Here is a 16,123-nt window from a genome sequence, read left to right as displayed (position 1 = left end):
GGAGGTTCCTTTCTGGCCAAAGCATAACAGGTCTTATTGCCGAGGTTGATGCACCTGGACAAGCTCCTTTTCTGCATTGCATTGCCATTTTTGGCTCCACATTAGCCCAAGAGCAGATAGCCATACGAGCTTGGAGCGATCCAGGTAGCAGTTGACTGCACGCCCAGGATCCAACCTCTGCAACCACTCCTCCTCCTTCATAGGGTATGGGTGATGGGCTAACTGAGGTGAAAGTGAGCCACCATTTTTTGAAGAAAAAGCAGCCTTGGTTTGCAACACCAATTTTTCAGAGTAGGAGGACAAGAACTAAGAGCTTGCAATGTCCACATTCTTACAGGACAACTATGAAGGAGCTCAAACGCAGTCCCCAGTAAAATAATTAAAACTAGTTTGAGATCCCAATGAAGAACAACAAAGGAAGCTGGAATATACAGATTTCTTTCAAGCCTTTCATAAAACACATCACAATTGGGAACTTGAAAAAGGAAGGCTGGTCTGGAAGACAGAAGAAAACTGACCAATGTTCCTTTATTATATTCCCTCATCTTATGAATAACTTAACCTATAAGCCTAATCGACTCATTGAAGAAACTTTTCTGCAAGCAGGTGTTGCCACGAGTCCAGGACTGGATCTCTGATCAAAATAGTCTGAGCAATTTTCAAGCGGGCTTCCGTGCGCACACATTAGACCAGGTTTTCCGCTTCTTTTTTATCTAGTGGAGGAGAGCCAAGTTGTGGAGAGTGTTGGCAGAGTTGGGCATACCTCCTAACCGATTAGAAATGTTAATTTGATTGCACTCTACAAACACAGCACAAGTTAGGTGGGGGGGGATAATCAACTCACTGAGCAATTCCCTGTCGAATGTGGAGTGAGACAAGGGTGCGTCTTAGCGCCCACGTTATTCTCTCTTTTTATAAATGGGGCGATTGATTATATAGGCCGGGATGGATGCGGCGCCCCAAATGTGGGAGAGAGAAGAGTACCGGCCCTACTGTTCACGGATGACACCCTATTCATTTCTAAAACCACCCCTAATGGTCTGCAACAATAGTTAAACAATTTTATAGAGTTCTGCAAGGAGCATGGCTTGGTATTAAAAGAGGCTTAAACGAAATGTATGAATTCCTCTTAGAGGAATGCCAAGCCATCAGAAAGATCAATGTATGCAGGAAATAGCACTCTAGAGCAAGTTTTTGCCTTTGACTATCTGGGTATCCACTTAACCTCAAAGCTAAATTGGGCGCCCCACATCGAAAAAGCCCAATTATCACTAATCCAACAAACTGCTCACTTAAGCAAAATCCACAAAAAGTGTCCAGGAAAGTGGCCCCAGCACTGGAAATTTATAATACCAAAATATTGGGGGGCGCCCTCTATGCGGCAGAATTGTTGGGCATTGAAAACACAAATTCCCATACTTATGTAGAAAATCGGTTTCTCCGCTTAATGTTAAACCTTCCCACTAGTACCCCCTAGGCTTCTATGTTTTTGGACAAGATGAGCTACAAGCAGTTAATGTTCTGGCACCGTCCGTGGTCGGTTAATGAGCTCTCCCCAAACAGAGCAGAGACTGATCTCCTGAAGCGATCCCAGGTTAACTCTAGCCCTTGGTTTAGCTCCCTGAAGAACCTAGTGAAGAGACTTGGGATGGAGGAATATTGGTCCTCCCCAGAAAGATTGTGCCTTATCCCAAAATGCAGGGTCAAGGAGATTTACTGGGATACTATTATGGTGAAGGGGTGGCTAAACTGGTGAGGACACTGACTCAGGATTTTATCAGTTTTAAATTTGCCCCATTTTATGAGGAAACTATTGATGAAATTGTCCCACCGCTGACACAGAAATTATTTATACAATTCAGTTTTAAAACCCTACCCACTAAACTGTTCTGTAAACAATAGTGTAGTAAGGCCACCACAGATGACCACTGTCCCGCATGTAAGGCTTGTTCAGAATCAATAGTCCACTTGCTATTCTTTTGCTACCATTATAGAAGCCTCCGGGGCAACTGGATTGTAAAAAATCAAAAGGGAGTGGACCACTTGTCCTGTGTAGCCAGGGTCTTATTACTGTTCTTTCCTTCGTAAAAGAACCCTCATAACCATACACAGGTACCAGAGGCGGCATGAACTGGGTTACCGCTTAAGTGTAAAAGTGCAGCATCATCATAGGGTCTTTTTTGAATGTACGCTGCCCTCCACCCGGAGGAAGACCTTCTGGTTCAACAGTAGTGTCCAGACATGAAAAACAAAAAAAGTGAGAGGGTTCGTATTTAGTGAGTTAAAATCTCTTGGTCATTGTTTCCATAGTGACTTTATTATTGAAAGCTTGATCAGAGAGTTAAAAGAAAGGAGTGCGGGGAGAGACGGGGTTACTGGTCTCCCGTACTCGTCATGATATAGGGGTCAACATGTTTCAGCCTTCTGCAAGGGTCTAAAGGCTTTCATCAGGACCGTTATTTGTAGGAAGGCGCTCTGTCGCTCCTAAAGTGAGAAAACTTGTCACTTGTTCTGAGTAAAGGGGTCAGATCAATAGTATCTGTACCTCAGACAAGTTTGGTAACATTCATACGTGGATTCATTTCGATTCTCGCACGTTCGGTGTCTGCATCTGCCTCTTCTCGCGGTATACCCAACCGCGAGAAGAGGCAGATGCAGACACCGAACGTGCGAGAATCGAAATGAATTCTCGTCCTGCCCCCGGGCATCCACGTATGAATGTTACCAAACTTGTCTGAGGTACAGATACTATTGATCTGACCCCTTTACTCAGAACAAGTGACAAGTTTTCTCACTTTAGGAGCGACAGAGCGCCTTCCTACAAATAACGGTCCTGATGAAAGCCTTTAGACCCTTGCAGAAGGCTGAAACATGTTGACCCCTATATCATGACGAGTACGGGAGACCAGTAACCCCGTCTCACCCCGCACTCCTTTCTTTTAACTCTCTGATCAAGCTTTCAATAATAAAGTCACTATGGAAACAATGACCAAGAGATTTTAACTCACTAAATACGAACCCTCTCACTTTTTTTGTTTTTCATGTCTGGACACTACTGTTGAACCAGAAGGTCTTCCTCCGGGTGGAGGGCAGCGTACATTCAAAAAAGACCCTATGATGATGCTGCACTTTTACACTTAAGCGGTAACCCAGTTCATGCCGCCTCTGGTACCTGTGTATGGTTATGAGGGTTCTTTTACGAAGGAAAGAACAGTAACAAGACCCTGGCTACACAGGACAAGTGGTCCACTCCCTTTTGATTTTTTGCATTATACATAGGAAGCCGAATGGACCACAGCTTCTTTTTCCCTCCCTTTGATAACTTGCAACTGGATTGTGCCATTGTGTAAACTGATTCGACCTGGACATTACCTAGAGGTTATGAGAATTTTAGCTACTGACATTCGCAGGGTGGTTGTTTTTGGTTTGGTCAGATTTCGGCATGCATTATTGGTCAAAGTTTTAAATGTATAACAGGAGCTGCATATTAAGCTTTTTAATTCTTGCATATCAAATTTTGGGCCACCTTATGCAAAATGACTTAACTTTGTATTGTTTTAACCATTGTTGTAAGTGTACCTTGTAAATAGTCTTTTTTATTGCTTGTACAATTTTTATATTGTATGGCACTACGCAATTTATAAGATCCTTGTGATCGAAATAAAGTATTTGATTTGATGATGATGAAAAACTTATCCATGGTTATAATGGCAGTCTATATTCACAAATGTAATCTGTCATATGGTTAAGAGAGTAAAATAGTGACTGTCCAGGAACTAGAAAGAAAAAATATATATACTGCATGAAAAACGTATACTTCTTTAACTGATGGGAAGTAGCGATAGAAGTGAAAGGGTCACTTACCACTTCCCTGTACTGGTGGAAACGAAGTCCATTAGTGAGTTCATTCTATGTGGGAATCTCCCTGGGGCTGGCGCACGATGCTCACTCTTACAGTGGAATTTGCTTCCCCATGCAGCGTAGGCTTCTCCTTTGTGTATCCTGGTATTGGAAAGCCGCAAACGCTCATACTAATGGCTAACTCTCCCACACTGATTTCCTCACTAATGTAAGTGTGAAATTTTATGCAAGGAGACAGGGACCCATATTTTTTTTTTTAAAAGACCCCGGCGAAGGGGTAAAAATCTTCACCATCTTGGAGTGGTATGCAACATCGTGAAGTGAACACCTCTTCTCAGTAGAGAGCTGAAACTGTACTTTGGTGAAGTAATTAATAAGCAGACGATATCTGAGAAAACCTTCGGATCTCCAACACACAAAAGCATCCACTCTGTGCTTTCTATGCACTGGCTAACAGATTGAACCAGGGTTCTCCCCACTGCTGGAAGACTCCCTGCACCGCCTTGGGAGAAGCTGCACTTTAGGATCCCCTGGGAGTTACCCAAGTTTGCCCGACCTGGTATTTAAAGATCCTTCCAGATGGTGTACGATCAGGAAACTGAGAAATGCCATGATGATTCAGCCAGTTCCAGAGGCACTGGGCATCCTGGCAGAGGGTTCAGGATCCCATCCAGCCCAGTTTGTTGCAATACCTAATAGCACTTGTGTTAACTAGTGAGGACCTGAATCAGCCTTCTGGATCCAGGGCAGATAGAACCTGGGCCAGCCCAAAATGGATTGAGTTAGCCCAGAGAAACTATAACCCATTGCTTAGGGCTCCCCCGGGAGTAACTCCCACTCATTCGTGCATGCCAGTTATAAATGTGGCATCTCTAGGCACCCATCTCAGAATACTCCTGGACCAGTGGAAAATCAGAAGAGGATTGGACTTGCTGTGTGATACCTGAGAAGAGCCTTAAATGACTGGATCTCCTCTACTTATTTTTAACCAGGACAAAGTGGACTCCAAGGTTCATAGGGCTAACCTCTTTTTTGAGTTACAGGGATGTCAAAAAAGTTACAAGAGGCATTTCCTGCAACTGTCCCGCTAATCCGTGGCGACTGGACTATGCTTAACACCCTGTGAGTCTAAGTACACCCTCTGAAGGGGGTCTAGAAGTAGTGTACTCCTGTGGTGGACTGGGAATTGAATGACTAAAGTCATAAGGTAAAATCTTAGACCAGGGTACTCCTGGTTAGTGTACCGTGTGCGCGCTCTACCACAGTCTGCATTAAACTGTGTTTAGGTCCTAGACAACCCTGTCCATGGACTATCATTGGCACTTTGTGCTTCTTGGTTCTAATTTTACTGAAAACTTAAAAAATTCACATTTCTCTTTGCTGGATTTTTGTCATTTTGTTTATTAAACTTTATTCTATTTTTTTATTTGTTGCGGTATTTGAATGGTTTAGCATTTCAACTTTATTACTGTTATTCTCCCCCCCCCGCCCACCCCCCGCAATAAGAAAGCCCTCCACTTCCTCGATCACATGGAGGTGATATCAGATGGAAATGGTTTAACTGGGTACAGTTCTAAGGAATTGTAATCCTGGGGGAATCAACTTTGTAATATTGTAAAACATGACAAGAGTTGTCTCAATCATCAGTTGGGAATGTCTCTATGTAGGAGTTTAGAAGATCTGCAGGATTAGGCTCTGAACTGGTTGCTGAAGGGACATGGACTGATAAGAGGACTTTTCTGTCATGGCCTAGTCTTGTTAGGGATTGGGAAGGTTCAAAGTTCTCCAGACAATGTCTCTTAAATGTGAGTTGCTGCTTTTTGGCATGGGGTTGGACTAGCGGTGTAGTGTGTGGTGGATGAGTTATGATGTGCCCTGTCACATTGTCAATGTAGACTCGCATCTGCCTCAGGTCAGATTGCTCTCCTTGGTCTTCTAGTGGAGCGGGGTCACTTGACATCAAGGCCAGTGCAGGCATTTGGTTCGATTTCAGAGTCTACCTTAACTCAATGACGGGCAGTTTTGATTCCTGCAGCCAAGTTGGAGTCTCTTAACATCTAGGATCGAGCCCTTGTTGTTGAGGCTTCTGTGGAGCAAAACTCTTCTGATGATGAGACTGCTGCAGACTGTCAAGGCTTTTTCAGAGGAAGTTGGGGGTTGGAGTCAAGTACCTCTCAAAACTGTTCCCTGCCTGGAGCAGAGGATCATCTCAATGGCGAATCAAGAGGGAAAGATCCTCTAAAGGGGTCTACTGGGAAGCCAGGTGCCTGTTTTTGTTCTGGACTGCAATTCACAGGAGGACTTGGAAACTGAGCATCTCCGAAGCTGGAGTCATTAGAGGAATTAGAGGAAAAGTACTCTGTATTTTGCTCCTTCAGCCCCTGGGGAACTAGAGGGTCCTTCCCTTTCTACAGCGAAGTGAGTTCGACGCTGGTTGTGGTCGATGGCTCTGGAGTTTACGCACTTCATTCTATAGTGCATCCACCGTCCGTCTTTTAGATACCAAATGGTCTTTTTTCACCTGAAGACCTAAGCAGCAGAACAGGACAATTCCTCATTGACCCTCAGGAAATTGACCCTATGTCATTCCTACCTGGGAACTTATTACATTTAGGACAAAACTGGGAGAGTGTATTCTCCACACATCAGCATTCAACAAGTCAGTGTCACACAACCTTCCCTCAAAATGTTTGGTCCGATTGGATTCCAAAGTAGTTGGCCGAAACACAACTTCTCATTATGCAGGAGTGAATTTCGGTATGGCAATTAAGCTTTCTGTCCTATAACGCAATGGTCCTGGAGCTCTGAAAGCTTTCTCTGAGTCGGATGGTGGAGAAAAAAAAACAATCAGAGGTAGAGTCTGTGTCCTAGAGCATTGCAAGTTTTAGAGGGGGGGGAGATTAGGAGTCATCTCAAAATCTCTGCTTTGAAGAACAACAACTTGCAACGTCTGCACCAATTATTAGAGGACAAGAGTGTGCAAAGCATGTGAAACAAGTTCATTTCTCTCCTATACAAACAATGTCCACAAAACTGGCAAACAGTGTGCTCACCTCCACACCCCCTTTAAACATAGGAGTGGCAGCAGCTCTGTTCAAGAGAAGGTTTTAGGGGTTCAACTGTGAGGAGGGGTATGCAATTAAAGATGGATTTGGACTTTAAGGAAGAGAAGACATCACCTGAACACGTCACTTTACATCACTGCTGACTCAGGACTTTCTTGGGTACATGTGTGAAGGGATTCAACCCTCACTCAGTAGTTTCTGGGGAAGCAACAGGCCCACAGCTTCCATCCCCAACCAAAAACCCTTGGCTGAATTAAGTCTCTGAAGGCCTGTGTAACTTTTTCAAGGCAAGGCCCCAGACACTGAAACCACAGAGGACTCCTCCACTTATAAAAATGGGTCTTTACTGATGATCAGAGACCTATACAAAAAGGTCACACCACCACAAGCTGGTCTTGCCTGTACCCCAAAGCCTATGCTAAACCAGGAACATATGCAGTGACCACACAATGTTACTTCTTTGATGCCAGGGTTTGTATCAAATACAATAAATCCAAACTTACATCCATGTAATTAGAGCATTTCAGCTTCATGTTAAAAAAATAAAAAGTAAAAAGAAATATGCAGTGATAGGCAATCTAAATCAGGGGTGCGGAATTCCTATCACCCAACACCCCATGTATATTGTTTGGGGGTAAAGGACATGTATATTTTGTCTACTGGACAGACGTCCCCTATCCCCTCAAGCCAAAGCCCTTTGTCTGGAAGTTTACAGTACCATCGTAAAGATCTTTTAATAGGGCGGTCTACAACAGACAACATTTGTAACCATATGTATACTTTGTTTGAACTTATACACAGTTCATTAATGCAAAGTCTTTACTCTTTAACGGCGAGCACTCGAAGGAAAATGCCATGACCTATATTTGCATTGCTAACATTGGTTCTAACATTAAAAAAAATGTGTACAACCATTTACAAAATTTTATAACTAGAAACTATTTATAATGCCCCTAGAATGTCCTTGAATTTCTGCAAACACTTGCAGAAGCTTGAGAACAAAACTGCTCATTATTTGCTTTCAAAATAAAATGCACACCAAAAGATTTGTAACTTAAAATATTGATAAAATATTGTGTAACTTTAGATGCTATTCTTCTGAAGGCACCATTTTGTAAAACACGTTTGATGCATGTTAACATTCAAAACAAAGAATAATGGATTATCAGTGCAAAACCAGAATCGGCAACACAAAAATTAATTAGGTGCCTACTGCTTAAAGAAGGTCACAAAAGAGCACCCTCGGGAAACTGTCCTTGCATTGGTATGGATTCAAACTGTTTAGGAATTCATAAGAGTTTGCAGGAGGAGGCCTGGAAACTGGACTCCCTACAAAATTTGCACATTTAATTTTTGCATAAGCAAATATACACTTGTATATTTGCTCATTCAAAAACGTACTAAGCAATTGCAAGCTCACTTTCCTTCAACTTACTCTTCTCCCCACCCTGGAAAACTTTTTCCCTCTGCCCTAGCCAGGTACGTTTTCAGCCTATACCAATTTAAGAAGAGATTGAAGAGAAGTTGGTGACCACCCTTTAACATGGAATTTTGTGGTGTTCGCAATCAAACAGGGCATTCCAAATCTGAAACTATTGCTTCTCGCCTACTTCCAGCCCCTGTATGTAGACTTGCAGAAACAGAGCAAAATATGTGCCTTGCTAGAATCCATCCAAGCACTGATAATGTGCCTAGACAGGTCAGAAAAGCTATTATCTGTGATTTAATGAGAAAGCTGCCATAATTTGTCACCTACTGGCACCAAAATGGAGAAGTGGATTTTTATCAGGAGACGTGGATTTCTGAAGCATCTTGTCCATTAAACAGTTACTTTTTTTTTTTTTTTTTTCAATTGCACACCAGTTTGAACGGAAAATAAAAACCTGAAAAAAGCAAGTCAATTAAAAACCACATACTGAATGCGGCTGAGTCAATATGTGGGTTGCATGCTAAAGTTATCAAAGCCTTACCTAGAAATGCAAAGAAGGGGGCAAGTGGAGGGCACAAGAGTGTCAGATTAGGAAGAATGAAGATAAAGTGACATGAGCTGAAGGGCATTCTCTGTAGTCTACTTACAAGCCTTCCCTGAAGCCATCGATCAAAGCCTGGAAGAGAGGTTTGTTGTGAGGGATAGTCTGCAGTATATTTCCGTCAGCCGTCACATAACCAATGGCCCATTGACCAAGCCGTGTACAACTCAGGCGAAAGATATAACTGTGGATAAATCGAAAATTTTAAAAAGACTGTCAGTGGGCAATATAATGCACTTACTGTGTGACATGCACTGAGATGTCACTTAAAAGCATTTAGGCAAGAAATTGCTAAGTGAAAGCTGAAAACAAACTTATTACCAGTATTCTCATGATCCAAAAGACAACAAGAAGAAACACCCAAAAGTAGGAAAAGCCAATGTACTAACCATAACATGTAGCAAGTAGTTGGGCTCAGACTATTTCCAATAACAGCTCTGGTCAGACTGTTGAGAGTAGTACATGTAGCATTTTACAATCTATGTTGATAAATATTTGTTGGCAATCATTTAAAGGGTGAGAATAAGGAGCAAGATAACAAGTACAGAATGAACAAGTTACTTACCTTCAGTAATGCAGTCTGGTGGGTACCCTACGCAACTGCAGGTTTCTTACCTTGTGAATAGCACAAGGCACCAGACTCGATCAGGAGATTGTTCAGTATTGCTCCTGCACAAGTGGAGCCATGCAGCTTCGGCCAAACCCAGAATTGCCACTACTGCCAGATAAAAACACCAACCCTGTCTGCTGAAGTCAATTTCTTTCTCTACTCTGTCTGGGACGTTGAACACAGAGCGTAAATCTATCAGATGTGACAGTATGCAGTCATAAGCTGGGAAGTAGAAGTAGTGGGGCCGAGGAATGGGCAGGACACTGACCCTGCCGACCTGAATGTTATCAGCTAGATCCTCAGCCCCAGCCTCAAAAGGCCTGTTGGTTTGTTGCAGGGCTGGAGGGCCTTGGCACTGCCTCTGCGCCAAACACCTTCCAATGCCACAAAAGGGCAAAATTGCAAAGTATACTGTGACACAGGTGCAAAAAGGCCTTTGAAGCGCTCTGTGGCCCTACTATCTTTAAAGAGCTCCTGTGCCAATATTGCGTTATCTCCGAAAAGACGGGTGAAGTCAATGGCTTATCCATTAAAGAAGCTTGGACATTACCTGAAAAACTCCATCCAATCCACATGTGGCGCCGAAGCACCACACTGGTACTGCCTGTCTTGTCGAAGAAGTCAGGTGGGGAAGGTGCTGCATCATGCCCATCCTGGATGATCTGAGCTAAATTTACAAAATTCCTCCGGGATGGTCTGCAAAATCTTGCTGACCATATCATTCAATTTGTGTGATTATCTCCTCGAGAGGCAGCTAGCATTGACAGCGCAAAGAGCTAGACTGGCAGAAGAAATTCTCTGTTTTCAGAACGCTTCCAAACGTTTGGATTCCCATTCAGTGGGAGATGTACAGAATGAGATTGGTTGAGCCTGCTCATACAAACATGGACAACCAGACTCGGGTGTATGATGCTGTGCAAGGAAGGCAGGGTCTTCAGGACCCTACTGGCACTGTTGCCTTCCTCAGATTCTAGCTGTGGGGCTCAGGTGCAAAGGTGCTTTGAGGCATCAGGTGGTAGCGGTCAGAGGCTCACTCTTTGTCTTCGTTCTGCAGAAAAGGGACAAACAGGACAGCTGGGCCACTCGCAATGTCTCTCTCTTTATCATGGAGGTCTCTCTGCGTGCAGGCTGGATACAAGCAGGCTTGATTGCTGGAAGGAGTTTGTTACTTCAGTAATTGGTGCAGCATCGGTAGTCCATTTAAGCGAAGGCAAGTGAACAGGACCTCGCTTCTTCCGTGCCTGAGATTGCAGCAGAGTAACTCCTCTACTCCAAGGGAGTTGTCTGGTGATTTGCAAAGCACTGGCAGCCCTCCGGGTTTCTTGGAGTATGCAGAGCAGCAGGATGAGTCTGCTTCTCCAAGACTGTTGGGGCAGCAGGCAGGCTGACCGGGTTGGCGCTAAGTCAGTAGTTGCTCCTCTGTTCTCGTGTCCAAACTTCTTTGTCCATTCCTTTTTGTCAGTGGAATCTGATGTCCTGGCATCAGAGGTGCCACTTAAATACTGCATTTTGGGGCATTATAGGGAGTGAGGTGGTAGCCAATGGGCTACCTACCTTTAGAGTGACTACACCCTCTACAGGACCACTTCCTGCGGGAAGTGGGTATAACCCTGACCCAGGGGACTTAATTCCAGTAAATACCAAGATGATAGAATTTTCAACGTTGTGTGCACCATAGGGGTGGTACTTGCCTGAGGGTGAACACCTCCTGACTAGCTAATTTTCCCATCTCTACTGGTGACAAATGGGCCCTGGGCAGGGGGTGGCACTTCCCCTGTCTGGCAGAAGCCAGGGTGGCATATCAGACAGTGGAGGCCTTTGAATCCTCCTTCCTTGACGCGGATTACCAGTCAGTCTGCTTGGAGGAGGGGACATCTCCTGCAAGAGCAGGCATTGTTTCAGACCTCAGAGGGTGGGCTCTCACCTCGAGGGGGTCAGACAGACATCTGTGGTGGCAGGGTGTCACGACTTGTAGTGTTTTTACCGGTTCTGGCATGTCGGAAGGAGTCTCGACTTCAGTTCTTGAGGGTTCTGGTCTGTCCTAAGTAAGGGCGACCCCTTCTAGTAGCCACGGCACTGCCAACAAGGAAAAAAGGCCAAAGCAGACCGTGCCTTCCAAAAGGAGTCCCAAGAGGAAAAACAATCCCATAGGGAAAACCCTCTGATGGAAGTGGTACTGAAGGAATGAAAAGGAAGAAAAGAAGCTACCAGTAAGGAGGAAATAGACGGCAAGGAATCCAAACTGGAATACAAGACTATAATCAGGAACAAGGAACACCAGAAGGAATCACAGATACACCAGGCAGGAGCACAGGATACCAACAGGAGCAAGGACACACCAGCAGGAGTAAAGATTGTTGCAACGCACGGAAATGGAAGATTCAGCCCTTTAAATACCTATGAATAGGAAGTGACCGAACAGGAAGTGACCAAAAAGTAGTAACCACCATCATGGATAAGGAAAAGGATAGTGGATGGAATAGGAAGGTTGCCATCTTGGAACTGGTAGAGCAGATACTTCCTAAGGCCTTCTGGGAAGAAAACTATGGAATCATGGGAAGGCAAAGATGGTCCCAAGAAGAAATGAAGAAAGAAATGTATATCCAGTAAAAGGATTGTAAGAATATAGTGCCCCAACATGTGAAAAATAGAACATCGCAGTTCCAAAACCGGAGCTGCGGCATTCCTGTCATGCAAATTGTCAGATAATGGGCCACCACATATGTATGCGGCGTGCCAGACAGAAAGAGAAAAGGCACAACGGGACGCACCCACGATGCCAAAACAGCAACATCGGACCGCTGCACAGCACCGCAACGCGCCAGAAGAAAAGAGGGAGGCATCACACACTGTATCGCGGTCCACAAGGAAGAATCGGGCAGCACCGTGGGCAGAATCACAGTCCAACAGTAGGCGGGACATGACCAGTGAGCACACTAGACAACTAGTAAGGTTCAGGGAATACCTCCAAGGTGCCCTCTGGGGTGCATGCATTATTAAATCCATCACTGGAATCAGTGTGAGTTTATTAATACAAGCTGTTTGATACCAAACACCGTAAGTTTCAGTGAAGGCATTATGTAGCTGGGAAACTCGTTCTGACCAGTGCCCAGTATATACCTGAAGATCGCTTCCCTGATCACTTGTAATATCCAGCAATAGAACTAGGCATTACAGGGGCATATCTGCTCATATAGATATGTCCTCACATGTGCTATACGGCATCCTGCTGCAGGGCTCCAGGCCTGCTGTAGGGATGACTTGCATATAGCCCACGCAGTGTCGTTGGCATGGCACACAGGAGTATGCCATGTCATGTTTTCAAATACGGTTTGCACCATGTCACGCAGGCTGCAATGGCAGTGTGTGTGGAAATTGTGTGTGGGTCCCTTTGGGAGCCATAACAAATGCTGCAGCCCTTAGGGACATTCTGTACTACCTCAGCCCCAGGTACCTGGGGTACCATTTACTAGGGATTTACAGGGGTGCTAAAGTCCTCAATCAATTGTCAACAATCAGACCTCTTTAGTTTAAGGAAGGAGCACTGGCACCGAGGTGTGGTTACCAGGCCTTAGTGCACTGTCAGTGTCGAAAATCAGCATTTGATAGCTAAAGAGGGGGCAAAAATTGGGGTGGGACAACAGCAACAAAAGCCCCATTTCCTACACCCAGTTGGGAGGAAGGTTGGGGGAACTCAGACCATTGTCATGGGAGGAGTCCAAACCACTAGCCTCACGCAAATTCCTGTAAAGATTTACATCATAAAATTGGGTACCATACCCATCACCTCCTCGGTCATCTGAGATTACAATGGCTTTAGTCAGTCTGATCCAAACAAGTTGTGGAGGGCTTGTGGACAATTTCCTGGTAGGGAAGTGTCCTGTCTGAGTCAGAACGACCCGGAAACATTACAGCAGATAAAGAGACTTTGGCTGAGTCGGATTGGTTTCAGAGTCAGACAAAATATCTGTGTCCTCCTTCGGCGTAGTCAGGGCCAGCATCAACATGGGTCTTGGCACAGGCATTAAAGTCCGGTTGGGCGCCGGCAAAGATGTGGGGAGACCCGCCAGTGTAGTCAAGAGGCACAGATTGTGCCCAGAAAGGATCTGCTGACGTTAATCTAACTCCAATTCGGATACGTGGGTCCCTAGGGCACACCAGAAGCGGACGGTAGGCATGGCTACTTTGAAAGCCTCCATCTGCTGCAACAACCCTAAAGAATCCTGTGACTGTGGGTGCGTCAGAATAAAAGGATGGATCGGTTCCTCTGTAACGGACCAAGATCAAGAGGCACCTTGATGTCTGTGCAACTTCTCTGGTCAAAAGTGGCAGGACAGGGATAAAACCCGCTTCAACTTCTTGCTTTTCCTTCTACTTTAACCGGGAACAGGACTTCCTTGCCTGCAATGAATGTCTGGCAACAGAGTTTGGCTTTGCATTTCTGGATTGCTTTGGGGTTTATCTTGGTGCAAGCCTTGGAGTTGTACACCAACCTTAGATACCAGAGGCAGACCTCATGGCGGGGAATCGGGCATACATCTGCTTTTGAAAGTTCCTTAAAGGTTGCAAAAAATCTCATAAAAACCAAAGTAAAACTTCAGGTACAAGTTCTGAATCTGCAGGCTCAGAAAAAGGAACTAACACTCAAACTGAGGGTGGAGCTTATATCAGGTTCAAATGTCACTTCCTGGGCATGAAGCAGCCAACATGGAGCCTCACGTCACCTGCTGGCCCACGGGAGCAATGCTGAGCAAATTCCCAGATCCTGTGTGGTGCCTGGGGATATTCACAAAGTGAAGAATCTGCAGTTCGATGTATCCATCAGAAAGAGAGCGACACTGAGACTGATCACAGCACCTTAAACTCATTAAACCATCTGCTGAAAAGGCACTTCTATACGAATTGATACAACGGGTTGGCCATAAACTGTTGCTTTTCCAAATCTTTCAAAAGAGGAGGCCATTTGCTTAGAATCAGAGATCAACAGGAAGCTAAATCCATGGTCCCGAACTGCAAATATGCTTGTGCATTTGATGCAGAGCATGTTCTCGTAACATGGAGTAGCTTTAGGTTGGCAGAGTGGGACTTCTGAGGAAATTCCAATATTTAAACAGAAAAGGAAAAGTTATATACCTGTAGACATAGTTCTGCATGGTAGGAATCCTCATCATTAAAGTCATAAACCTTGAATAACTCTATGCTGCCGGAGCGGTCCCCAGAACACTTTCAATACATATGTAGAATCCAGGAAGGAGATCAGTATAGTACTGATCACTGAAAGCCATTTTCCATATATTTACAGTGGACCGAAAGCCATCTTCCATATATTTACAGTGTAGACTGCCCGATGTATTTTCCTGGAGAATCTGGAAAGAATTTCAGAAAGAATGTACTTAAAAAATATTGCAACACTGTCATTGGAAAATGGCTGTTTCTGCTAGATACAGCAAGCAAGGAAAAGACAGCCTGATAGGCTAACACTAGTAAGTTCAAAATCTGACCTGTACCTTTAAGTACCCTATAGAAACCCTATCTCACAATGCACTGCAGTGACAGTTTGCCTGCGAGAGTCAGTTCTTTTTTTGGGCTCCTTCAGGCAGGATCTCACAACTCAGGTGTTTTTTTTCTTCACCTTATTACTTTCGAAAAATCATCTCAGCGCCATTAAAGCTTCTTTACTTGACATTTTATCACTTTATTTGAAAAAAGGATTTTATTCAACCGTCTAAAGAAAATGTTTGTCAAAATGCATGTGGCAGAACTAAAGCTTCCTCCGATGCCCACAAGGTTTGTGTGTTTTTATCTCCTCCGCAACTCACAAACCGATGTGACATTTGCAGCAAAATGTCAAAAAGAACACTTAAAAATAGGGAAGGTATCAGGCTGCATGGCGGGATGGAAGACTTGAAAGCAGATAAGGAAAAGATTGTAGATTTCTTCCTCACATCAAACGACAAAACAAAGGTACAGACTCCCACAAGAGGAGATCTCAGTCTAAAAAATATCTCTCAACACCGCCATCATTTGCATCACCGCCCTGCGCCGGTGTCAAAGTCGCAGAGGTCAAGAGGCCTGCTCCCATCCTGTTAGCCTTCAAAGAAAGGCTGAACGTCGACGGGACTCCTACAGCCTCAATGTTCGACATTCAGATCAGCAACTGGATCTTCTTCAACACCAAAGACAGCCACGGCACCACCGTCGCACTCTCGATCTGTGTGACCATCACATTATTCGATGTCAAGATCTCACTGGTCAGTCAAAATGTCAAAATCATGTCACTTGAGGTAATACCATTCTGTGTTGAAGTCTCAAGCATCGACGCCGAAGCAGCATTCCCACTCGGCATCCAAGAAACGTATCTCCCCACCAGGGACTCCGGCTAGGTCTAAGAGATGGTGTAAGACGCTGATCTCTCACGTCGATATTCATTCAGATAGAGATTTCTTCTTACTCACATTGGTCAGGATCGTCTCAATGTACAGACTCCCCCATCACCTGAACGAGACACGAGTATCCCACCAATCCGAACAATTATTCCCCCTACTGATCCTCTACAG

At 44.5% G+C, this 16,123-nt stretch overlaps 1 protein-coding gene across 1 annotated transcript in view; it reads right to left on the bottom strand.

Moving 5' to 3' along the window:
* CBL (Cbl proto-oncogene) overlaps positions 1-16,123 on the bottom strand; it is a 295,087-nt gene that overhangs the window by 119,948 nt on the left and 159,016 nt on the right. The window contains exon 6 of the mRNA XM_085645920.1: positions 9,003-9,140. Within this exon, the coding sequence (XP_085502046.1) occupies positions 9,003-9,140 (138 nt within the window). The remainder of the gene's footprint in view (positions 1-9,002; positions 9,141-16,123) is intronic.

This window comes from Triturus cristatus, chromosome 3_1 (assembly GCF_964204655.1).
Source record: "Triturus cristatus chromosome 3_1, aTriCri1.1, whole genome shotgun sequence".
Taxonomy (NCBI): domain Eukaryota; kingdom Metazoa; phylum Chordata; class Amphibia; order Caudata; family Salamandridae; genus Triturus; species Triturus cristatus.
Note: the sequence above shows the minus strand (reverse complement) of the source record. Positions and strands in the feature narration are given on the sequence as shown.